The 24,425-nt window shown below is 40.3% G+C and overlaps 1 protein-coding gene across 1 annotated transcript; it reads right to left on the bottom strand.

Moving 5' to 3' along the window:
* Positions 1-1,518: 1,518 nt before the first annotated feature.
* Positions 1,519-22,601, bottom strand: Dnajc8 (DnaJ heat shock protein family (Hsp40) member C8). The gene is made up of 9 exons (XM_020178666.2): positions 22,451-22,601; positions 19,975-20,076; positions 11,402-11,458; positions 9,223-9,289; positions 8,528-8,622; positions 6,790-6,861; positions 4,435-4,526; positions 2,875-2,950; positions 1,519-2,002 (listed from the first exon to the last, which is right to left on the bottom strand). Exons 1-9 carry the CDS (start codon positions 22,526-22,528, stop codon positions 1,880-1,882), a joined length of 762 nt encoding a protein of 253 aa, XP_020034255.1. The 5' UTR covers positions 22,529-22,601; the 3' UTR covers positions 1,519-1,879.
* Between the last annotated feature and the right edge of the window lie 1,824 nt (positions 22,602-24,425).

Here is a 24,425-nt window from a genome sequence, read left to right as displayed (position 1 = left end):
TTTTTGCCAGTTATCCCTTCAAGCTGAAAACATTCCTAACTGATGCAGCTTCTGGGTTCAACTTCTGAACAGGTCACTTTCTCCAAGAAGTACTCCCTGGTTGCTAAAGACAAAATCAAAGGCCCTATCCTCAGAGTAGTGGGTGCATTGTGCTTTCCTTATCTTTACACCTGTTCATTCTGTGTGCCCTGCTGTGAGGTAGGCACCAGGGGGCCACCAGGTGTTCACTGCTTTACTTCTATACCACCATATTTGTTGAACGAACAAGCACACCTGTGTAGCTGACTGCTGCACAGCCTCCTGATGTAAGCCTCCTTAGCTTACAGATGGCTAAGCCAGAGCACCCACATGCTAAAGACAGACATGTCACTTTGCCTGCCCGGAAAACACCAGATGCTGCTCCCTGCACAAGAAAGTCTGCCTTACCTCAGGACACATCTCAGCCCTGCAGGATTACTGAACATTTCCCTGCCTCTGTCTTGGTCCCATGGTAGTAAGAGTCACACCCACTGTTGCACAGTAAATCATACGTGGTTTGAACTTGCTCGGCTGTACTTGGAAGGACAGTGTGACACCCAAGCTTCTATCTTCCACAGAGAAAGCAAAGCCAAGCCACAGTACTTCTGATGCTACCAGATATTGTGCCTTGTGTAATCACCATGCTTATTCACTCATCCACAAGACACTGCAAAAAACAAAGTCTCATGAGAGTTACCCAGTTTCTCAAACTTTCACAGTTCACATAACCTTTCTACTTCTCCCTTTATGTGCCTTCCACAAACTGATTCTGTCTCTCATAGCAAGCAGAGCCTCTGAGCATAAACTATAAGCTGCATGTTTTCATACATTACTTCATTTATCCTTAAAGTGACAGGCATTTTCATTTTACACAGAAGCGTACACTGGCAATACGGTAGCCATCTTAGATATGCCATGGCTAATCCTCCCTAAAAATTGCCACAGTAAATTTTTTTCTTTTGTGGTGTTAGGGATCAAACCCAGGGCCTAGCACATGCTATGCAAGTTCCCTACCACTTAGCTACATCCCATTTTGCAGGTAAAGAAATTAAGATTTAACAAATAAGTGGTAAGAAGCTGTGTGTGACCAACAGCAAAGTATTTCAGAGTTGGGCCATGCCAGACAAAGGCCCCACCCCTAGAATAATATCTGAGGGAGAATACATCAATAGTTTGGGTATAAAAATTTATTATTATAAAGAACATTACCACTAACGAATGCAGATAGGCTAGGACACAATGGTTCTGGATGGAAGATGGCTAGCTCTTTGGAAAGTGGATAGGTTTAGGTGGCTCGGAGCCTCATGCCCTACTGATTGGTCAGACAGACAGCAAGGCACATGTTAGACACCACAGGGCTTCACAGCATGAAGTGTCTGCGCTGTGTGCCCACACAGCCTTTTCTGTCTGATGTGGGGTTTCAAAGATTGGCACATCCAGAAGTAAGCAACTGAAGCAAAGGGACTTCCCAAGGTGGCTCTGAAGTCACAGCAACACCACTGTAAGCAATATGTTTAATTGGATGATTTCCACAAACTATACATGAAGTTTCTAACCATCACAATTCAGTGAAGTACAAAACATTAAGTTACAGGCCATGGGAAGAGAAGGTGGCACCAAAGGTGGTACCTTCCAATCCTGTTGTTCTAGGGTAAGGAGTAGGGGAAGGTCTTTTAAAACCAAGCCCCTCATTTCAATGTACAAAAGAATTACTCTGATCAATATTAAATTGTATTGAAAACAAAATGGACTAAAAAGCAAATACTACTCTATGTCCAGGTGGAGGTGAGAGAAAAGAATGAGTCCTTCAGAGCAGGAAGGAGACAGCTGGGAAGGTTCTGTGGCTGTGACCCATTCATGGTCATTCACGCTGCTCCATTTTTACTTTAGGTGGTCTCAGGAAGGTCCGATTTTTCTTCTCTTTCTTCCCCTTCGTATTTGCTTGGAAGTTTCGCCAGCTGTCCACTCGACCATCTCGACTTTCCTAAAGAAAGAAAACAAAAAAGTTTGAGGTGAGAAGTCAAGTTAACAGAGGAAGGGCCTGAACCTACACCGCCATCCACTCACCGTCCCAGCCAGGTCAAGCTGTATGAAATAATACAAGTGTAAAACAGAGTAGAGCTTATCTCCCACTCTAGGGGCCCAGAAAAGTTCAATACCACCTCTCAAAGCAGTTTGCAAGAGGACACGATGAGTAATACTTATCACAACGATAACACCCCCATTTATTGGAGACCACTGGGCTAGATGTAAACATCTGTGCTAAAGCATATGTTACTTCTTTAGTTTGTTTTTGCCATGCTGGGGATCAAACCCACAGCCTCATACATGCTAGGCAAGCGCTGTACCACTGAGCTACACCCCTACCCCTCGAATGTTACCTCTAACCCTCACAAAAAGCTAGCTACGGTGTGTATGTACTGCAACCAGCATTTTACAAATGAGAGCACTGAGGCTCAGAGAGGGCAAACCATTTTCTCAAAGACATACACCTAGTCAACAGGACAGCCACTCTTTCCACTACACCTTCCTACTGTCCCCCAAAACTTGGATGGATGCCACAAAGCCAGCCATGCTGAGAGGCTCACAAGAATTTCTGCCTTGTTATTAAGAGGGTTACTCATTTTCTCTCTTTTCATATGTGTCATGGGACAGAAGCAAAGTCATCCACTCTGAATAGACAGTATGCACCCTAAGTAATCCTATCAGGACAAGGGAAGCAGGCCCAGCTTCATCTTCCACAGTTCCCTTTTGCCCCATATATCCTGTTTTCCTCCCTCTGCCCCAGTCAGTCCTAGAAGCCCAGTAAGCTCCCTTATTCTGGAGTAAGAATCCTTTGCCACCTTGCCAACTTACCTCAAAGTTTTTCTGCCATTCCCTTTCTCGTTTGGCTTTTTCTTGAGCTTCAATTTCCTCTTCCCTCTGTCGTTTCCTAGGAGAAAATGCAGACCTCGTTATTTATGTAATAGTTACAGATTGTGATAGCCGTACAAGCTAAGGCCCCACAGAAGCAAACATTCAGAGTTAATCAAGGGCACAGTAACCCCAGGGCTTCTGAAGCAGAGGCAGGAGGATCACTACTTCAGCATCAGCCCAGGCTGCACAGTAATCCTGTCTCAAAAAAAAAACACAAACAGGGCTGGGGGCATGGCCCAAGTGGAGAGCACCTGCCTAAGCAAGAACGAGGGCCTGAGGTCAAATCCAAGTACCACCAAATAAAAATAACTGTAAAGTCAATCAATTCCCTAGAAGTCTATAAAGATGGTTGTCTGGAAAGGATTCAATTCATTTTTATAGCTGAGCTTAGTGATACACATCTGCAATCCCAGCACTTGGAGGCTGAGGTAGGAAGAAGTCATAGCAAAAAACAAACAAAAAGCATTTTCATATAAGTGTCATTCTAAAACATGCAGATAAGATCATGGGTAGGAGTTTGGAGATGATATAAACATTCCTGTTACACAGATAGATAAGGTAATCTTAGGCAATAGTAATTTGAAGTTTGGGGCTCTGTCAGCAAGAAAGCTATGCCAAAAACATAGACCATCTTATTTCAGCAGGATGAACACTGTAAGGGCAGAGGTTCTTTGATTGTTTTTGTGGTATCTGGGGATTAAACCAGAGCTTTATGCATGCTAGGCAAGTGGCTCTACTAGCTATAAAAGCAGAGCTTATTAATTAAGAGGGTCTTTAGACAAAACACAACCCTAAAATAGGGACATTTCATACAACCTCAACTAGGAAAATATAGCTATTGCTGAATACCAGTCAGCAATACAAAATACAGAAACCAAACTAAACAGTATTTTTTTTCCCAAAGGACATATTTATTTGCTATATGTGAGTTACAATATAATTTGGATTTATTTTTATTTTATTGTTTTTACATTCACTTACATGTGTATGTATTATTTGGGCCACCTTCTCCCCCACCCCCCCCCTTTTTTTTTTTGCAGTATTAGGGATTGAACTCAGGACCTCACATAAGCGCTCTATCACTTGAGCCACACTCCAGTCCCTAAACTAAAGATCAAGGGAAATACTTTAGAATAACATGTTGTAAGTGATTACACATACAATACTGTACACTCACCAAAGCTGCAGCTAGAAGACCAAAAACAGATCTAACCTCAGTAACAATGGCCTCAATAACTCTGCCTATTTCATTCCAAAAAGTCAGAAGAAAATACATGATATTCTTGAATGCAAATAAACTACTTAAGGACGGGTCTTCACTACTTCCCAAAGTCAACCAGAAAACATTTTAACCTGGTGATTCAAAAGCTTGGCTGTTTCACATAACTTATGTCTTTTAAATGACATGCTAGTAATTCCTTCATTAGGAAAATCCTCAGAGGCCAATGTCAGTTAATGCTGGAATTTAGATAGGGTTTAAGTAAATATGCAGATGTGTACCTTTCATGCATCTCTTTGGCTTCTCTCTCTTTCCTTTTAATTTCCAGCTCAGCAAACAGTTTCATGGTCTGTTTATATACTGCTTGTTTGAACTACAAGAAAATTGAGGACAAAAGAAAATAAAAGTAAGTATTTTACCAGCAACTTTGAAACAATTACTTACTTTTGAAACCCAAGACAAAAGCAGTTAGAACGCACCAAGAAAAGATTTTTCAGAGAGAACCAGTTAATGACACTGTCTTTCTTGAAATACAAATAACCCACCTGCCTATGAGATCTTTCCTCTTCTACCATACTGATGGTACACAGGAACCTGGCTCTGATAAAAAGCACCATTAAGAAAAAAATTCTGGGCTGGGTGCCAGTAGCTCACGCCTGTAATCCTAGCTACTCAGGGGGCAGAGATGAGGAGGATCGTGGTTCAAAGCCAGCCAGGCAAATAGCTCAACAGACCCTATCTCAAAAATAATCCTTCACAAAAAAGGGCTGGTGGAGTGGCTCAAAGTCTAGGCCCTGAGTTCAAGCCCCAGTACCACAAAAAAAAAAAAAAAAAAAAAAAAAAAGAAAAGAAAAAATTCTAGGGGCACCCTCTCTGGGCTGGAGGCATGGATAAAGTGGTAAAGTGCCTGCTTTGCAAGCATGAAATCCAAAGTTCAAACCCCAGTCCCACCAAAAAAAAAGAAAAAAAAATTCTACTCTCTTTTTATCACCACCACCTGAGATTTCTGAGGGTACTTTACTCCAAAGATCAATAACTTTTATTCTTTTGATTCAAAATATTTTACCTGCTGGTTCCTATCTAGTCTTCAAAACCAGCAATTGGTTCCGCCACCACAATCTCCTACTGTATACAGGAACCCACCACCCAACATAAAAGCCTTTATTTTCCAGACTTCCCCATAGCTAGGTGTGGCCACATAATTTAAGTTTTAGTTAATGGGACAGCAAGGGAAAATGATATACAACTTCTGAAATGCTCTTAGTAGGATTGGTGGATTCCTTCTTCCCCCATCCTCTATTCTGCTGTTTGGCACAGGAGACATCCTGAACTATAAGGATGGGGCATCATCCTTGTCGACAGAGCCACAGAAGTGGGCCAACATCTTGGATAACACATGGCAGAATAACCACCTTCCTAAACACTACTATACGGGATAGACAACAAGTCTATCTCGTGCAAACCCCCATCATTTTGACTCTCAGTTGTATGCATCTGAACTTAAATCCTATCCAATACATTGACAGGAACAGATAACAGGAACCCTTAGGTAGAAAGCATGAAGACAAAGAGCCTGCTTTTTTCCTTTTCTTTTTGTAGTGTTGGGGATTAAACCTAGAGCCTCGAGCATGCTAGGCAAGTACTCTACCACTAAACTAAACCCCTAGCTCAGAAAGAGCCTTTTTAAAAAGTATCCTACATGATGTTCTCACTCCAGAGACAACCCACTTTTAGTCTACTGAAAGTGTACTCTTTTCCTAATAATTACTATCATTCTCATTATATTTTCACATCTTGCCTGAATTCTTCTCTCACTAGACATAAGAATGGAGGCACATATCACTGTTAAACTTTCTGGTAACTTTTTTTTTTTTTTTTTTCCAATCCTGGGGTATGAACTCAAGGCCTTGGGCTTGCTAGCCAGGCACTCTACCACTTGAGCCTGGGCCATGCCCACTTTCCATTAACATTTTTGGTGCTATGACTTAGATCCCAGATCTAATACATCTTGACTCAGATACACCTAACTAAAATGCAGGTAGGCAGAGGGCTGATGACCTGGTTCAAGTGGTAAAGTGCCTGCCAAGCTGAGTTCAAAATTCAGTACTGCCAAAAAAAGAAGCTACAAAAAAGTTTCCCCAGCAAAACAGCATCTCCTCTGTAAGTCTTGTAAAAAAACAAAATAAGTGGTAAGATTCACAGTGAGTAAATTTCCAGACAATGAAGCAACTGAACACAAATTGAAGGAGAAATTCCCCTAACCAATGTCCACTGAATAAGCTGCTCTCTGCTTCCGCTATGCAACTTACAAGGCATAAAAAGTCTATAGAATTGGTGAAGTGGCTCAAGTGGTAGAGTACAAGCATGAAGCCCTGAGTTCAAATTCCAGTCCCACTCAAAAAAAAAAAGTCAACTATGAACTCCAGTCAGCAGATATACACATACAGAAATGGTTTACAACAGAAAAAGGGTAAATGAGAAAGAAAAAAAGTGAATGAACACACATTTACATGCTTTAAGTTAAAATGAAATGCTTCTAGAACATACTCTTCATTCTTTAGGCCTCTCTCTTTTTAACCCATCAATCAAGGGACCCAATTACACAAAAAAAGTGGATTTTCCCATATTTAACTCACCAGCTCAGGATCATCCTCCTCTACATTTGTAGGTTTTCCTTCCTTCTTTAATTGTTTTTTTCGCTCTTTCACCTAAAAAGAATTTTTGTCATCAAAATATGAGCACATACTTTGAGAATATCCACTAAGCTTTACACCTGTGATTTGCACTTTTCTGTAGGTACAGGTATTAACAAGTTTGTATTAAGAAAAGATGAGCACCCCTCGCCCCCCAAAAATTAAAACACCCAGGAATGCAACCAAGGAGAACTAAGAACCATGGGTCCTTTCTCTAACCTCACCCAAAATCCACTCTATGAGAAAGGAGGAGGGGGAAGCAGTGAGGGACTGTCCCCAACTCATAAGATCAAGCCAGATCTAAATAGCCTTGGATGTGATTAACAGATTACCCATTTATCTTTCTCCACTTGGGGTTACAAAGTTACAGCAAAGAAAATATACTTGTCAAGTTTTAGAAGAAGTTACAAAATGTGTGACATTAAGCACAAGCAGTATGTTTCTGGCGTTTCTACAAATGCGTTCTTTATCATCTTTCACTGTGAAACGCCAGAAACCAAACATTTTTACATCACGTCAACTGATATTTTTATCACTTTGACCACCACCAGGATAATATTAAATATACCCATTCACAAAAGATTGAAGCTACTCCATTAAATAACCTATTACACCATCAAAAAGCCAAGTGCCTTCCAAATTTAGAAGAGTCCTACTGCCACCTTGTGGCCAAGAAGTCTAAGGATGACTTCCTTATAGGAAAAACATGGAGGATGACAGGAGAAAACTGTTATGTACTATTCTGATTTCCACCAGGATTTGGCCTAGGAGGACCATTTTCAATGCAATTACCAGGGCACGGTTATGGTCCTTTCTCTCCTCTTTTTACTCATTTTCCTCATCTATATTGAATTCATCATTATTATTGGTTATAACATTGTTTGAGATCCCAAAGCACTTCAAAAGAAAGGTTATATCCACAAGCACTCACCACTAAAACAGTTCTTATAAATGGCCTTGAGACTCCTGCTCCAGCAAGTAAAAACTAAAACAAAGCAGGTCATGCTGGCACATGCCTGTAATCCCAGCACGATTACGGGAGAATTGTGAGTTCAAGACCTGCCTGCATTATATAGCAAGACCCTTTCTCAGAAACCAAACCAAAAGATTTTTTTTGCCCACACACGTTATTTCCCACCATTTAGGAGATTTACATAATCTCCTAAAATATATAACCTCCTAAAATAAAAAAAAAACTCAACTGTAACTAAATTTCTTTCAATTGCATCCTTCCCAATCCTGTTATTAATATGAACATATACCTATTTTTTTTAATTTACTCATCCCCTTGCCAGCCTTTCTCAAGCCCATGTTCCACACCTTCACAGAGACAATAAAAATCAAGAGTCAAGCATCATTCAGCACAGTCACTCCACTTTTCCACTCTCACTGGGGTAACATGGCAACATAAGTTAAGAGGTAAGAATGGCCCTCTGTCCACAACACAGGGCTAGTAGGGAAAGAGAGAGGAGCAGTGTGTCCTAGCCATTCCTCATCCTGAGCTCTTCTCTTAGGGGTGAACATTAGCTTTAGGCACACCCTACTCATGACGGCCACAGCTATGTGGTAGAGACCATGTACAAGTTATGTTGGTAGGTTCTAGTGTTACCTTTACCCTCCTACAAGATGCCCAAGGCTTGCTGATACTTCCTGTAAACACAACAGCACTATAAATACTTACAGTGTGTTCCACGTATTCTTTTCCTGCCTGAATTACATCCAGGGCCCTCTTCTTTTGTTCCTGATCCAGTAGCAACTTGTAAGCTTTGTCCACAGCTAATGCAAAACATTGAAATTAACTGTTTCTGCAAACACCCTCTGAAAGTCTGAACTATACTCAGGCAGTGTAAATAGACTTGTGCTGTTGACAAGCATTCCCTACTTTCTTAATTTATTTATTGTTGTTAAACTAATTTAAAAAACATACAACTACAGCAATGACCTTGAAAATCTTGGAAAAAAATTAAATATACACTCAAGGCTAATACACCACCAGATCTAGATTTAATTCACTGATAAAATATTTCCTATTTTCCTTAGGTTCATAGAAAAGATCCTACATAATAACAGTCTGTTGGCACATAAAAGTTTAAATAAAGCAAAGTTACAATCTACATTTTTTTCTTGCAGTGCTGGGCATCAAACCCAGGGCCTTGGGCTTGCTAGGCAAGTGCTCTACCACTGAGCTACACCCCCAGTCCCCAAGCTCTACTTCTTAAACAGCAACATTCTGCTTAACCAACTGTTTACTGAAATTCACAGCTTCCTCATGACCAGAAGACAAAACTATAACATTCTTCTCTTGATCTAGGACAACAGAACAGTTAGACCCTAGCATTGACAATGTTATGCAAGAGCAGGTAAAGTCACAAATACCTTCAAAAGCCTTTTGTGCTCTGTCAGCATCATCTTGATTTTTGTCAGGATGCACCAATATAGATAACTACAATAAGAGAAAGTTAGTCTCGTCAATAGTTAATGAAGTGACTTGGATATGGATGATGGATATGAGCATTCATTTTGTTCTTTCTTTTTAGCAGATAAAATTTTTATAAGAAAGTTAAAAAAAAAATCCCTGATTCTTTCAGACATCCATGATTAATCTCTAACATACTGTCATTACAGGTAAAAAATCAACTAGCTAGAACAAAAAGAACTAACTGTATTGGGGCATGAAAGCAAATGGGAATCTAATGCTAAATGCAGTGTTCCTCAGAGCCATAATCTTGGGTTCTTATTCCAACTATAATCCCATACTAGCTATGAGACCTTGAGCAATTCAACTCCTCTCCACTTCAGTTTCCTGCTCTGTAAATGGGACTAGGTAACTAGGTCAAAATGGGTTGTTATACTGAAGACATAAGACAATGAAAGTACAGGAATTAGCATACTAGCATACTGACAGTAGTTAGCATATAATGAGGATATAGGATGCACCAAGAAATTCTAAGTACTTTATATAATATACCTCATTTAACTGAGGTAACAGGCACCAAACGGTTCATATTAACTTGCCCAAGTTCACACTGCTTGTATGTGGGTCAGAAAGTCAAGATTTAAACTATAGTCATATAGTTCCAACACCAACACTCTTTAACTATAAGGCCATATAATGACATAATGAAAACTCTTGACTCTTACTGACCTTTTTATTTAGCTACATAAAAGTTTGACTAAGGATTCGAATGCTTGCTCATTTATTAAATTGGAAAACATTGCTAATGCATTATACTAGGAAACTTAAAATTTTTAGGAAAAGGAAAAAAAGCTAAATTTAAGTGCAGAATAACGCTCAGGAAGAAAAAAGCTACAAAATTACATAATGAAAAATGACTAAGCAGGCCAAGTAAATATATCTTGGCTTAATAGCAGACGAGAAGCCAATTATGAGTCAGCAATATGGAGAAAATTACTGCATTCAAGAAGCAATCACAAAGGGAGGGGGTGGGGGCAGGGGGGAGAAATGACCCAAGCCTTATATGCACACATGAATAATAAAACAATAAAAAAAGAAGCAATCACAATGTTTATTAATAATTATATCAGGAAGAAGTGAAGTCAGGCCCTACTAAAATATGACGTACAGACCTGGGCGAGGCAGCACCATGCCTACAACCCCAGCACTGGAGGCAGAGGCAGGGTGATGGTCAGTTCAAAGCCAGTCTGTGAGACTTCTGTCTCAAAACAAAACACAAAAAAGTCCAGCGTGCTTATAATCCCAGCACTCTGGAAGTAGAGCAAAAAAAAAAAGTACAAAAAAAGGTACAAAGAAGTTAAGAAAGGTTTAAAAAAATAAACAAATAAAATATATAGAAAATTCCATATGAAAGATAAATTATAGAAATATGATTGCTGTCCCAACTGCTAGAAGGCCAGGAGGTATTAAGCTGTCAAAACTGGAAGGATTTAAAAAATGTTATTGTAAGGTTTTGTAGCTAAAGTTACTAAACAAGAATGTGCAAGAATCAGAGGTTATACATCCACTTTTCTGGAGAACTTTCAAAAAAGTGCTGTTTATATTAAACCAGGTATTTCTTGGGTATTTACTTAACTTTACAAGAGATAAAGCTATTGAAGAAGAAGCTGGGCACTCTGGTGCACAGATGTAGTCCCAGCTACTCATTTCACCTGGACCAAGAGTTTGAGAACAGCCTGGGCAACAGAGAGATTCTGCTGCTTAAAAACAAACAAATAAAATAAAATAAATAATTAAGGAATGAAGTCTTAAAAATAAAAAAAGCATAATGAATTTCTTTTTGGCATATTCTCTTCTAGAAGCCAAGAGATTAGAAACTCTACTATTCTACCTTGTACTTTCTCCTCTCAATTAAAAGGCTGAAGATATTCTATTTGAATATAAATTCATTCTATTCATAGGAAAGCTACAGTCATTATTTGACATTTTATGTCAGTAGAGTTTTAGTTATCTAGCTTAAAGTTGTGGGGAAAAAGAAAAGATTAAATTTTGGCCCCAATGTACAAGTCCTACAAGAATCATGTGCTTCACAAATTTTCAACAGGTTCAAACTCTTATTACAAGGAAGCAGTACTGTACCTGTCGAAATCTCTTTTTTATTTCTTCATCTGTCACTTCAGGATCTATCTGAAGAACCTGGAAGAATCAAGATAAAACTGTAAAAAAGATTAAATAATTTATATTTAAGAGATGCCCAATGATTAAATATAGGAATGGGTAAATAGCTCATTTGTAGAGTACTCAACATGTGAGAGACCCTGAGTGCAATATACATATACATATATATATTCAGAGAGAGAAACAAATATCTACAATGACATATAGGTATATTAATAATCAACATTTAAAAGAGTACTCTGTGTTCTACAACACTGGCTGGCACAGAGTTCTAAAAATTGCTAAAGAGATAAAACAATCACAGCCAGGCATAGTGGTACACACCTATAATCCCAACACTCAGAAAGTGGAGGCAGGAAGATCCCAAGTTCAAAGCCAGCCTGGTACACAGGGAGACTCTGTCTCAAAAAAAAAATGGAGAGAGAGAGCTGGGGTGTGACTCAAGTGGTAACAAGCACAAGGCCATGAGTTCAAAGTGCAATATCGCCCCCCTCCTCGAAAAGAGGGCTGGGTGGTGGGAGTGACTCAAAGGTAGAGTGCTTGCCTAGCAATCAGGAGGCAGAACTCAAACCCCAGTACCACCAAAAACAAAAAACAAAAAAACACCAGATCAGTAACAGAATTAACAGTTATACTGCTTTACAGTTCTCAATTAATACAATGGTAACTTTCTCTCCATCAGAAATAATTTACCTTAGCTGGGTACCGGTGGCTCACGCCTGTAATCTTAGCTACTCAGGAGGCAGAGATCAGGAGGATCATGGTTCGAAGCCAGTCCTGACAAACAGTATGCAAGACCCTATCTCGAAAACAACCCACCACAAAAAAGGGCTGGCAGAGTGGCTCAAGGCCCTGAGTTCAAGCCCCAGGACCACAAAAAAAAAAAAAAAAGAAAAGAAAAGAAAGAAATAATTTGCTTAAATACAAGAGACATGTTTTTTGTTTTGATTTTTTTTTTTTTTTTTTTTTTTTTGGTGCTAGGGATCAAACCCAGGGCCTCAGGAGTTAGGTAAGTGCTGTACCACTGGGCTACCCCTCTAGCCCTAGAGACAAGAGAAAACATTGCACTTCTCCTTTATTCACTAAGAAAAGTAATGTTCGTTTCTCCTTATCTTTGCAAATGTGGAAAAAGAAGAGCAACCCCAAAGGAAAAAAAATTAGATCAGCTACCAGATTTTCATCTCAATGCAGAAATGATCAGTTTGTAATTTTCCTGGCCCAGTGACTCTCGACCCAGAGTGAACATCAGAATCACTGTGGAAACCTGCAAGCAATGCCCAGGACCCACTTCAGGAAAATCTGATTCCAACTCCATAAAGTTAGGGTAGGGACAAATGGCAAGAAGATCTGCTTCAAACATTTTCATCATTATTCTACAACTTTCAGTATCTTAATGTAGCCACTCCTCTTCAAGGATTCTGAACCCATCACCACAAATGCATTCATTCATTCAAGCATTTCTTGTAACTTCTACCTACTGGATACACTGCTATGTAATAGAGTGTGACAATACATAAGAAGGAACACCTATTTTTAAATTGCCATGTAAATACTTTTTAAAGAAGGAAATGAGCTGGGTAGTAAAGTGCACACCTGAATCCCAGCACTTTGGAAGGTTGAGACTGGAGGATCTGAGTTTGAGGACAGCCTGAGCTACGTAGCAAGACATTGTCTCAAAAAGAAAAGTTAAAAAAAAAAAAAAAAAGCGAGGGAGGGGGAAGGAAAAGCATTGTAAGATACTCAATGAAGCAGATGATTTCATAGTACAGTCCATGGATTCCATATAGCACCTACTGTTTTATTCTGTATTCAAGGCCAGAGATAGGCACTGAAAGGGCAGAGGGTGAAAAGCTTTGTTAGAAATACAAATGATCAGGCCTTACTTCAGTCTGACTAAATTAAAACAAACATTTAAACAAGAGCCCAAAGTGATTTTATCACATTAGAGTTTCAGACTCACTGAAAGAAATGATGACAGAGCTTACAAGTGAATTCTAAGTTATTAGAGAGCTGGGGATGTAGCTCATGGTAGAGCACCTGCCTAGCATGTGCAAGGCCCTGGGATTGATCACCAGCTCTGATCCCCAGCATAGTTAAAAATCAAAGTTAGTAAAAATAATGATTGGGTATTAAGGAATGAAAAGAGAAAAAAATGAGAAGTTTTGAAATGAAAAATACAACCAGAGAAATCAAAACTGAAAAACAATGTGTCATGCTAAGTTTAGATGCTTACAGGACCTTAGAAACACCTGGGAACAAATAATATAAAGAACTACAGCTTTCATAACATTCAAACCGCTCACCTGAAGCCATAGTTACTGGTAGGTAATACAGCAAAATAATTATTCATGCATTCGACACACTTCTATGTAGCCCAGGTTGATCTGGTACTTGCTATGTATCCCAGTCTCAGCCTGCCAAGAGCTGGCATTACAGATGTGTACCACCAGGCCCACCTCAATAGACTTTTTAAGGTTATAATAGCTGCATATTCATTCTCAGATATTAGGTGCACAACTAAGGGTGAGGGAGAAGAACCACCCTTCACAACAATTTTCAAGAGTGGAGCATCCCAATCATACTTTCCCAAGGGAGAAAGAGTCACTCAATAGGAAGAGTGAGCCATAGAAGATTACAGATGAGGGGATGTTAACTGTAAATACCAAAAAATATTCAGAGGATAAGCACTGGTTCTGGAGAAAAGGAATCTATTGGGGCCAAACAAGGTGCAACAAACCCCAGGTGTCCAAATGAATGAAAAAGGATGAGAATCCTCACACCCTCATAAAAAAAAAAAAAAACCCCAAAAAAAGTTACAGCTTAGAACTAATCATGCCAAAAGTAATTCATATGACTTGACTGATTCCTTTTTTAAAAGTAGCTCAAAGCTGTAAAACTAGCTACTTGGGAGGCTGAGATCAAGAAGACAGAAGTTCAAGGCCAGCCAGGCCAACAGTTTACAAGACCCCTTTGCAAGCATGAGACCCTGAGTTCAAACCCAGCCCCATTTTTTTTTTTCATTTTTCTTTTATTATTCATATGTGCATACAAGGATTGGTTCATTTCTCCCCCCTGCCCCCACCCCCTCCCTTACCACCCACTCCACCCCATCCCGCTCCCCCCCCCTCAATACCCAGCAGAAACTATTTTGCCCTTATCTCTAATTTTGTTGTAGAGAGAGTATAAGCAATAATAGGAAGGAACAAGGGGTTTTGCTGGTTGAGATAAGGATAGCTATACAGGGCATTGACTCACATTGATTTCCTGTGCGTGGGTGTTACCTTCTAGGTTAATCCTTTTTGATCTAACCTTTTCTCTAGTTCCTGGTCCCCTTTTCCTATTGGCCTCAGTTGCTTTAAGGTATCTGCTTTAGTTTCTCTGCATTAAGGGCAACAAATGCTAGCTAATTTCTTAGGTGTCTTACCTATCCTCACCCCTCCCTTGTGTGCTCTCGCTTTTATCATGTGCTCATAGTCCAATCCCCTTGTTGTGTTTGCCCTTGATCTAATGTCCACATATGAGGGAGAACATACGATTTTTGGTCTTTTGGGCCAGGCTAACCTCACTCAGAATGATGTTCTCCAATTCCATCCATTTACCAGCGAAAACCCAGCCCCATTAAAAAAAAAAAAAGTTTTGTGTATATTTGAGGTTCACAGAATGTTACAGGATACACAGAGCTAGCAAAATGACTATGATAGTGTTTCCCGAGTTTAAAAAAAAAATAGTATAGAGAGATTTAGGGGACAAAGTGGGGTCATGTGAGTGTGGGCTGGGTGTTGGGTACGGTTATTAAATTAACAATATGTTCCTGTGTAGTAATGGTGTTGTAATTTCATGGAACAGTGTTCTTGTTGGGAGAGATACATGCTAAGATATGTAGGCATGAGGCATTATATCTGCAGCTTACTGTTACATGATTTGGCAAAAAGATACATGCACCTAGTAGGTACAACACACACAGACCTAAAAATGTTCTTTCCAAGGGTTATTTTTATCAGATGTATACTGACCAACAAAATTTCACTGAGTGCCTTCAAAACTAATCCAACTCCTTTCTTATTTTGAAAAGCTATGTGTACCACATATAGCCAAGAAACAGTGAAGACAATGGACTTCCACTCATCACCCAAACCTCTTTGAAGTTTATACATTCAGTACAAACTTCTGGGGCACCTAAGGTTGTTAGATACTGTGCTCACTACTGTGCACAGGAATGTAAGATAACAGGAGACAAAGGACAGAGCAGTAACAATTCTGACAAAAATGAACCATGCCATGTTGCCACAATGGCTCTAAGAAACCATACAGGACTATTTAGACACCCATGGGGTCTCCTATTGTGTCTCAGGTTTTAAGAATATAGCAATGACAGATGCACAGTCTTGGACCTCAAAGAGCTAACTAATCACCACATAGGGGGAAAAAAATGTTTAACTGTGACATTCAGAAAAGTTCCTAAACTCAAACTATTATAATGGTTTCTTTGAGATCCTTTGGTTCTCCTTGCTTGAAACAGAAACCTAGTCTTAAGTCACAACTGAACTCTCTGGTCTGTTAATACTATGTAAGTTTCAGAGTCCTGTGAGATAAACACTTTGAAAACAAGGTGTAGAACAAGATAAACAGAAAAGATCTGTGGAGTTATGATAGGACCATTCAAGTTCAAAAGAAGGAATGTGAACTGAGCAGAACGGAGCAGAGGACACTTAAGGAAGTGGGGAAAGGGCCTTAGCTTATAAATTATAGAATTCATTAAAATGATGTTTGCATAACAGCTGACAGAAATGTGCCCAAACAGGGGGCTATAGAAATGGCAGGAAGGAAAGAAAAACACAACCATAGTGTTCCCTGGGTATATTCCTTAATAGATTCCAACAGCCACATCTAATTTTCCCTTTTTCTACCTGCTGCTCAGTAAGGTGGTACATAGGAAGACTATTCAAATTTTAACTGATAGCTGAGATATAGCTACTAGTATATTGTCTCTCTTTATTAGAAACAGTCCAGTCTCCTTACCTTTGAAGAAAAATCTGATTCATTAGGTGTCTCAAGAGTTGCTTCATAAAAAACCGAAATTACTGATTTTATAAAACACTAGAAACAACTCATCCTGACTGAGACCTTATGGCTCAAGTGGTAGAGTGCCTGCCTGGCAAGACTGAGGCCCTGAGTTCAAACCCCAGTACTGCAAAACAAAAACAAACAAAAAGCAACTTTAGGGCCAGGCATTGGTAGCTCACATCTATAATCCTAGCTACTCAGGAGGCAGAGATCAGGAGAATTGAGGGCAGAGATCAGGAGAATTGAGGTTCAAGGCCAGCCTGGACATAAAGCAAGACCCTATCTCAAAAATAACACATAAACACACACACACACACACACACACACACACACACACACACACGAGGCTGGTAGAGGGGCTCAAGTGGTAGAGCACCTACCTACCAAGCATGAGGCCCTAGGTTTAAACCCCGGTTCCATCAGGGAAAAAAAAGAAAACAAAAGCAACTGTAGGACTGTAGTTTGAGCCCAGCTATAAGGTGCTTGCCTAGCATTCATGAGACCCTGCATTCGATCTCCACCAACACACAAACACACACACACAAAAGAGCAATCTCCTAAAAAGGCATTGGCACACATCCATTTTAAATAGCTGGCACATTCATATGAAACAAAAAAGTCAACAGTTCTAAAGGACAGTCACAGAGTCCTGCCCACTCAACACAACCTTGTACCTTCCTGAGGATGTAACCTTAAGGTATCTTTACAAATTCAGACACTTCCTTCTCTACACAAGAGCTATGAGGCAGTGAGTTCCACTTTCAGAACTACATTAACTAGTAGAACTAAAATCTTAGCCTTTGTACTGGTTGGTCCCCAATCTGTCACTCCACAGGAAACACTAATTACAGTTATAGACTCTGTATCCAGAGTCACCCAACTATGTATCAAAAATATCCAGAAAAAAAAAAACTGCATTTGTCTTGAACACATAGATTTTTTTATTATTCTTTAAACAATTCAGTGTAACAACCACTTACATACCATGTACACTGTATTATTGTGAGTGCTCTAAAGAAGATTTACAGTCTACAAGAGGGATGTGTATAGGGTATATGCAAATATCACATCATTTTATACCTTGGATTTTGGTGGACACCAAGGGGTTATTGTCAAAAATAACTAATTAATAGTATAAATTGTAAATATAAACATACAGGATTTTTTTTGTTTACATTTAGTTTTTTTTTCCTTTTGTATATATAGACTTTTTAAAATGTATGAAAATATTCCTGCAGCAATACAGCATTGAGAATAGCATAAAGTTGGGGCTGGGAGTATACCTCAGTGTTAGAATGCATGTCTAGTGTTTGTCAGGCCCTGGGTCAATTTTCAACAATGCCCCCACAAACATCAGTGTATGTTCCATCATTTTTTTTTTTTTTACTGGTACTGGGATTTGAACTCAGGGACTCATGCTTGCTTAAGCAGGCACTCTTACTGCTTCAGCCTTTTTGCCAGCCCTTTTTTTTTTTTTTTTTTTCATTTTTCTTTTATTATTCATATGTGCATACAAGGCTTGGTTCATTTCTCCCCCCTGCCCCCACCCCCTCCCTTACCACCCACTCCACCCCCTCCCGCTCCCCCCCTCAATACCCAGCAGAAACTATTTTGCCCTTATCTCTAATTTTGTTGTAAAGAGAGTATAAGCAATAATAGGAAGGAACAAGGGGTTTTGCTGGTTGAGATAAGGATAGCTATTTGCCAGCCCTTTTTTGTGACAGTTTTTTTTAAAGAAAGGGTTTCAGGAACTATCTGTCCGAGGCTAGCTTCAAACCATGATCCTCCTGATCTTTGCCTCCTCAGTAGCTGGGATTACAGCCATGAACCACTGGTGCCCCACCCCTTCCTATTTTTAAATAAAATATTATGAGTGTAAACAACAGTAATGATTTCTCTTAAGTGCAATCATATGTGATTATTTATTCTTGTTTCCGCTATATTTCAAGTTTTTTTATAAACATTATTTTCATAATCAGAAAAAGTCATAAAATTCAGGAAATCAAAAAGTCTATTTGCTGGGTATGGTGGTGTATACCTATAATCCCAGCTCCCTGAGGCTAAGGCAGGAGGATCAAGAGTTCTCTGAGCCCAGTACTGATGGCTCATGCCTATAATCCTAACTACTTAGGAGGTTCAGACTGGGCTGTTCAAGGCCAGCCAAGGCAAATAGTTCAAGAGACCCTCCCATCTCCAAAATTAACCAGAACAAAATGGACTGGAGGAATGGCCCAAGTGGTACAACACCTGCTTTGCAAACACAAAGCCCTGAGTTCAAACCCTGTCCTCAAAAAAAAAAATGAAGAGTTCTTCAAATCCAGGCTGAGGCAGAAGGATCAAGAATTCTCTTGAGGCCAGGTGCCCGCTAATAATCCTAGCTACTAGCTACTAGGGAAGCAGAGATCAGGAGGATGGACGTTTGAAGCCACCCTGGGCAAACAGTTCTCAAGACCCTATCCCAAAAATACCCATCACAAAGTAGGGCTGGTGGAGTGGCTCAAGTGGTAGAGTGCCTGCCTAGCAAGTGTGAGGCTGAGTTCAAACCCCAGTACCGCCAAAAAAAAGAGTTCTCTGAGGCTAGCCTCCACTCTCCACTACATAATGAGATCCCATCTCAAAAAAAAAGTGAACCAGGTGCTGGTGGCTCACACCTGTAATCCTAGTTACTCAGGAGGCAGATATCAGGAGGACTGAAGTTGGAAGCCAGCCTGGGGAAACAGTTCTGGAGACCCTATCTTGAAAATCCCTTCACGAAAAAGGGCCAGTGGAGTGACTCAAGGTGTAAGCCCTGAGTTCAAACCCCAATACCACAAAAAAAAGTGCATTAGGTTTATCTAAAATCTTATGACCTTTTGTTTTGTTGGTTATATGGTATTTTTTGTTTGTTTAAGTGAAACAGAAAAGTTTTATAAAGTTGATTGAATCAAAGATCCTAAATTGGGGCTAGCTATTCCTTAATTTTTGAAAATAAATCCTTATATATTTGTGTTGCTTAAAAGTGATGGAGAGCTGGGCACGGGTAGCTCACACCTGTAATCCTAGCTACCTGGGAGGCTGAAATTGGGAAGATCCCAGTTTGAAGCTGGCCTGCACAAATAATTCAAGACCCCATCTCCAATATAACCAGAGCAAAGTGGATTGGAGGTATGGTTCAAGCAATAGAGCACCTATACTGCAAGCACAAAGCCCTGAGTTCAAATCCCAGTCCTACCAAAAAAGAGAGAGAGAGATGAAGAATCTCTGACAGGATAAAGACCATCTCCATTTCTTTAACATGTTGCCCCTCCAACAATGCTCACAACAAAACCATCCATGTTCAAAGACATCTACTTATACAAATTCCATTACTTTTCTCTACCACTTTTCTAAATTCCAACTTATAGGAATTAAGTATGTGTTCTAATATAAATTTGCCTACAGATATGAAAAGTTCCCCATTATAGAGACTTTACCAACATAAATCAGCTCACCTCAAATGGATTCAAATTGAAGTAAGATGAACCAGGACGAGTCAATCTTTCAATTTGATTTTTAGAAGTTAGAACCGAATCTCTCTTCTCTATTTGTTTCACCTAAAATTAAGAGAATTAAAAACATCATTAGTAAAGTTCAATACTAAAGTGAATGTCAACCTTAACACAATAGTCATTGACATGTTCAACAATACTTACCTATGTGTATCATGTGCAAGATAGGAAGATGCTTTTTTTCTTTTTCTGTGGTACTGGAGATTGAATTCAGGGTCAAACACTTGCTAGAGAGACCTACTACCACTTGAGTCACACCTCCAGCCCTACTATGTGCAAGACATATTTTGCTAAACACTTTAAGGCATAATTAAAACACCTACCATTGTTTTAATAATGTAAAACCTTCACATGTATTTATTAATCTCAATGATCCTATTTGGTTGTATTACTATTGACCCCACTTTACATATAAGAAAAAGAATCTTAGAGAATTTATCTGATTCGGGGAGTGTAGCTTACTGGTGGATCACTTGCCCAGCATGTGCAAGGCCTGGGTTCAATCTCCAGTACCACAGAAAAGACAAAAAAAAAAAAAGACAGTGAGTGCAATGGCTCACAGCCTTCATCCTAGCCACCCAGGAAGATCATGGTTTGAGAACAGTGGGGGTGGGGAGGTAAGGATGGGGGAATGGGTCTGAAGACCCCATCTCAACCAACAAAAAAGCTGGGTGTGGCTGCACACTCCTGTCATTCCTGCTACACTAGAAACAAACGTAGGAGGATCGTGGTCCTGGCTGGCTAAGGCATAACTCAAGACAGTAATGGAAAAATAACTAAAGCAAAAAGGGCTGGGGGCAGGGCTCAAATGGTAGAGTGCCTGGAGAGGGGAAGAGGGGTGAAAGGGAAGGGAGACAAGGAGGGAAGGGAGAGAGGAAAGGAAGGAGGGAGAGAGAAAGAGACAGAGACAGAGGTGGATATTGATTCCCAGACTTATTTTTCCTCCTAACACATACCCTTCCCAGTGCTACAGGTACATGTTTATGATTTATCTTTCTCTATAGAATGTAAGCTCTCTGAAGACAAGAGGTTTTCCTCTGTGATTTACCACCATATCCCTGAACACCCAAATAGCACAATAGTACACGGACAGACTTAACAGTAGTGAAGTGATGACTGAAAACTCTTTCCTTAGGTACTTTCTCCCATCCAATTCAAACAAGAGCACCTGCCTAGCAAGCATCAGGCCCTGACTTCAAACCCCAGTACCACCAAAAATAATAATTAACAATGAAAGAGATGGGGAGAGGTGAATTTGTTCAAAGTACACCATATGCATTCACTCAATTATTGCAATGAAACCCCTTGTCCTATTAAGAGATGGTAAGTAAAACAAGCTCTGTTATAATTGCTGAGTCATTAGAAGCCAATAAAGTTTGGTACCAAGGCATCATCACTTTCCAATGAAGTATTTCAAAAGGACAGACTATAGAGGATGTGCTTATCCCTAGATTTAAATTGAACACTATGAAAATACTATGTTAAAAATACCAGAGATAAAAGATGAATGTGACATGGTTCTTAATTCTAAGTAGCTAACAGCCTGGTGAGGTCACACCCATTCCTCAAGTCCATGTTCAATTAAAGAGATCCCATCTTCAGCCTTGCTTTTTACTCTGGAAAAGATGCTTCTTGTTCTGCATACTGTGAAATCCTTTCTCCTCACGAAAACGTTTGTTTTAATATTAACTCCCTCCTTTCACAGACATGGAAACGAATGATCCGCAAAATTACTGTCACAGAAGGATTCAAGTCAGGGTAACTGAGGGCCTCTGACTCCGAATGCAGTGCTTTTCTTTCTTTTACTCATTCATTTATCCAACGCATGTTTACTGAACATCACTATGTAATAGGCGCTGGAGATGCAATAGTTGTTTACTCCTGTCTGAACATGACACCAAAGTGTCAACTGCTGTTAAGACCCAAACAATTTACTTCACCTCCCTACTCTTCGGGCTCGCTATCTGTAAAACGTGGTTCATATAACACCTATCTGTCATGGTGCACACTGCCTGGCGCTGGTGAGTCGCAGAAAAAGTCAGTAAAACATATCATCACAGACAAGTCAAAGAGGAGAATGCTTCTGTTTAGAGTGAGAACCGGAGCCAAGAAGGCTAAGTCAACCCCAGGAAGGGCCCGGCCTTCACCAGTCCGCGACTCCACCGTCCAGAACACTCTCTGGCCACACTCGCGGTCTCGCTCCACACTTGGGACAACCGCCCCTCTTTCGATGCTCGGGGACATCTCAGCAGCCATTAGTGGGAGACACGAACACACACCCCCTGCCCCCGCTGCCCCGAAGGCCGGACAGGAGGAACTGGCCAACGGTCCGGGCCCGGCGACCTACTGCCTCCGCCCGATGGGAGAGGAGGCTTGGGCGGGGTCGCCCCGGAGCCACTAGTCCTCATTCTGTGTTCACCTCACTGTAGAAGGTCATAAACGCTTCCTCAGTGCTGCCTCCGCCGCCCGAAGCCCCGCTGTCTCCCGAAGCCGCCATTTCCCCGGCTCAGCCACCACGTGACCCTCCTGCGCATGCGCCGCCTCACGTGACTCTAGCAAGCCCGCCTCTCGAGCCCCGCCTCCCCGGTCCAGCCACACTTAAAGTGCTAGCAGCGTCAAATCGAGGCCGTCGCAGGGCTGCAGGCACAATTGGGGAAGATTGAAGTTAGAGGCCTGCTGGGGCAAAAAGTTCGCCAGACCCTATCTCAACCAATAACGCTGGGTATGTGACGCCGCGCCAGTCATCGCTGTCTCAGCCTGATGGGGCAAAAAACCAACAGACTCTATTAAAAAAAATAACTAGAGGCGGACGACGGTGGCTCACGCCTGTAATATTAGCACAGCCGTAGCAAATAGTTTGCTACACTCTACCTCGAAAAAACTCATCACAAAAAAGGTCTAGTGGAGTGACTCAAGGTGTAGGCCCTGAGTTCAAGCCCCAGTACCACAAAAAAAAAAAGAAGAAAAGAAATATACATAACATGGAATAAGTCATTCCATTGGCTTTTAGTTCATTGACAATAACCACTTCCTCTATCTGGTTCCAACATAACCACCTCAAAAGGAGACCTGGTCCCCATTAAGAAGTTACCCCCTTCCCCAGTCCCTGACAACAGCTAATGTGTTCTATCCAGAATTTTCTACTCTGTGTATTTTTCACAGATGGAATCATACAATATGTGACATTTTGTGTCTGGTTCCTTTCACAGCATATATTTTTGAGGTTTATCCAAACTGAAGCATGCATGAGAATTAATTCCATTTTATGGCTGGATCATATTCCACTATGGTATGTTTATACCATGATTTGTTTATCCATTCATCAGTTAAACATTTGTGTATTTCTCCCTTTTGCTTGTGAACATGCATGTACATGTAGGTGAGTGCCTGTGAAACTATTGAGTCATATGATAATTCTATGTTTAATTTTTGAACCACTACCAAGCTCTTTTCCACAGGAGCTAATCATTTTAAATCCCCACTAGCAATGTATGCTGATTCCAGTTTCTCCACAACCAACATGTTCAAACGCCAACCCCGAAAGAAACACATCCACCAACAGTTATTTTTCTCTTTTTAAAATTATTTTATTTTTCTATGTTCCATTCTAGTACCTACATGGATCTTTTGTACAAGTTCAGCAAGATCTTCCACTGGATACTCCCAGCCTAAGAGATGATCAAGAAACAGCAGTATCTGAGGACTGGAAACAATTTCTGAAGCTGGAACAGCACTCAAGCCAGGGCCTGGTGGCCACATCTGTAATCCCTAGCTACTCAGAAGGCAGAGATCAGGAGGATCAAGGTTCAAAGCCAGCCCAGGCAAATAGTTCATGAGACCCTATATCGAAAAAACCCTTCACAAAAAAGGGCTGGTGGAATGACTCAAGATGTAGGCTGAATTCAAACCCTAGTATCAAAAAGAAAAAGAAAAAAAAAAAAACTGCACTCGAGGAACATCTAGAAACACATCAAAGTATAACTAGTGATCTCATAAGAGAGATCATTTCCATCCTTCTGCTTTTGTGTTTTTCTGAGTTTTCTGCAATCAGCACCTGCTATTCCTCCCATGTAAGTCATACAAACCAGGGCTGGTATTTTCCCGACCAACAGATGAACAACCAAAACCAGTTCTATTTCATAGAAAATAGAGAAGGTATTTTTGTAAAGATTAAGATGGATAATTTGAACCAACCCTCTCCTAATTTAAAGGAAAAGCAACAACAGCCGAGAGAGAGAGAAAATGACATAAGGAAGGGCTGTAGATTTCATAAAGATAAAGGGTACTGTTGCCATGTTCACATTTATTAGGACGAAGGGAGGTCAAGGCAAAGCCTTCCTGAGACTCCCAGGTATGCACTTTTCCATTCCATCGCACATTACTAAAAATTCGGT

The sequence above is a fragment of the Castor canadensis genome, chromosome 7, assembly GCF_047511655.1.
Source record: "Castor canadensis chromosome 7, mCasCan1.hap1v2, whole genome shotgun sequence".
In the NCBI taxonomy this organism is placed as follows: Eukaryota; Metazoa; Chordata; class Mammalia; order Rodentia; family Castoridae; genus Castor; species Castor canadensis.
The sequence above is the reverse complement of the archived record's forward strand: the minus strand, read 5'-3'. Positions and strand labels throughout refer to the sequence as shown.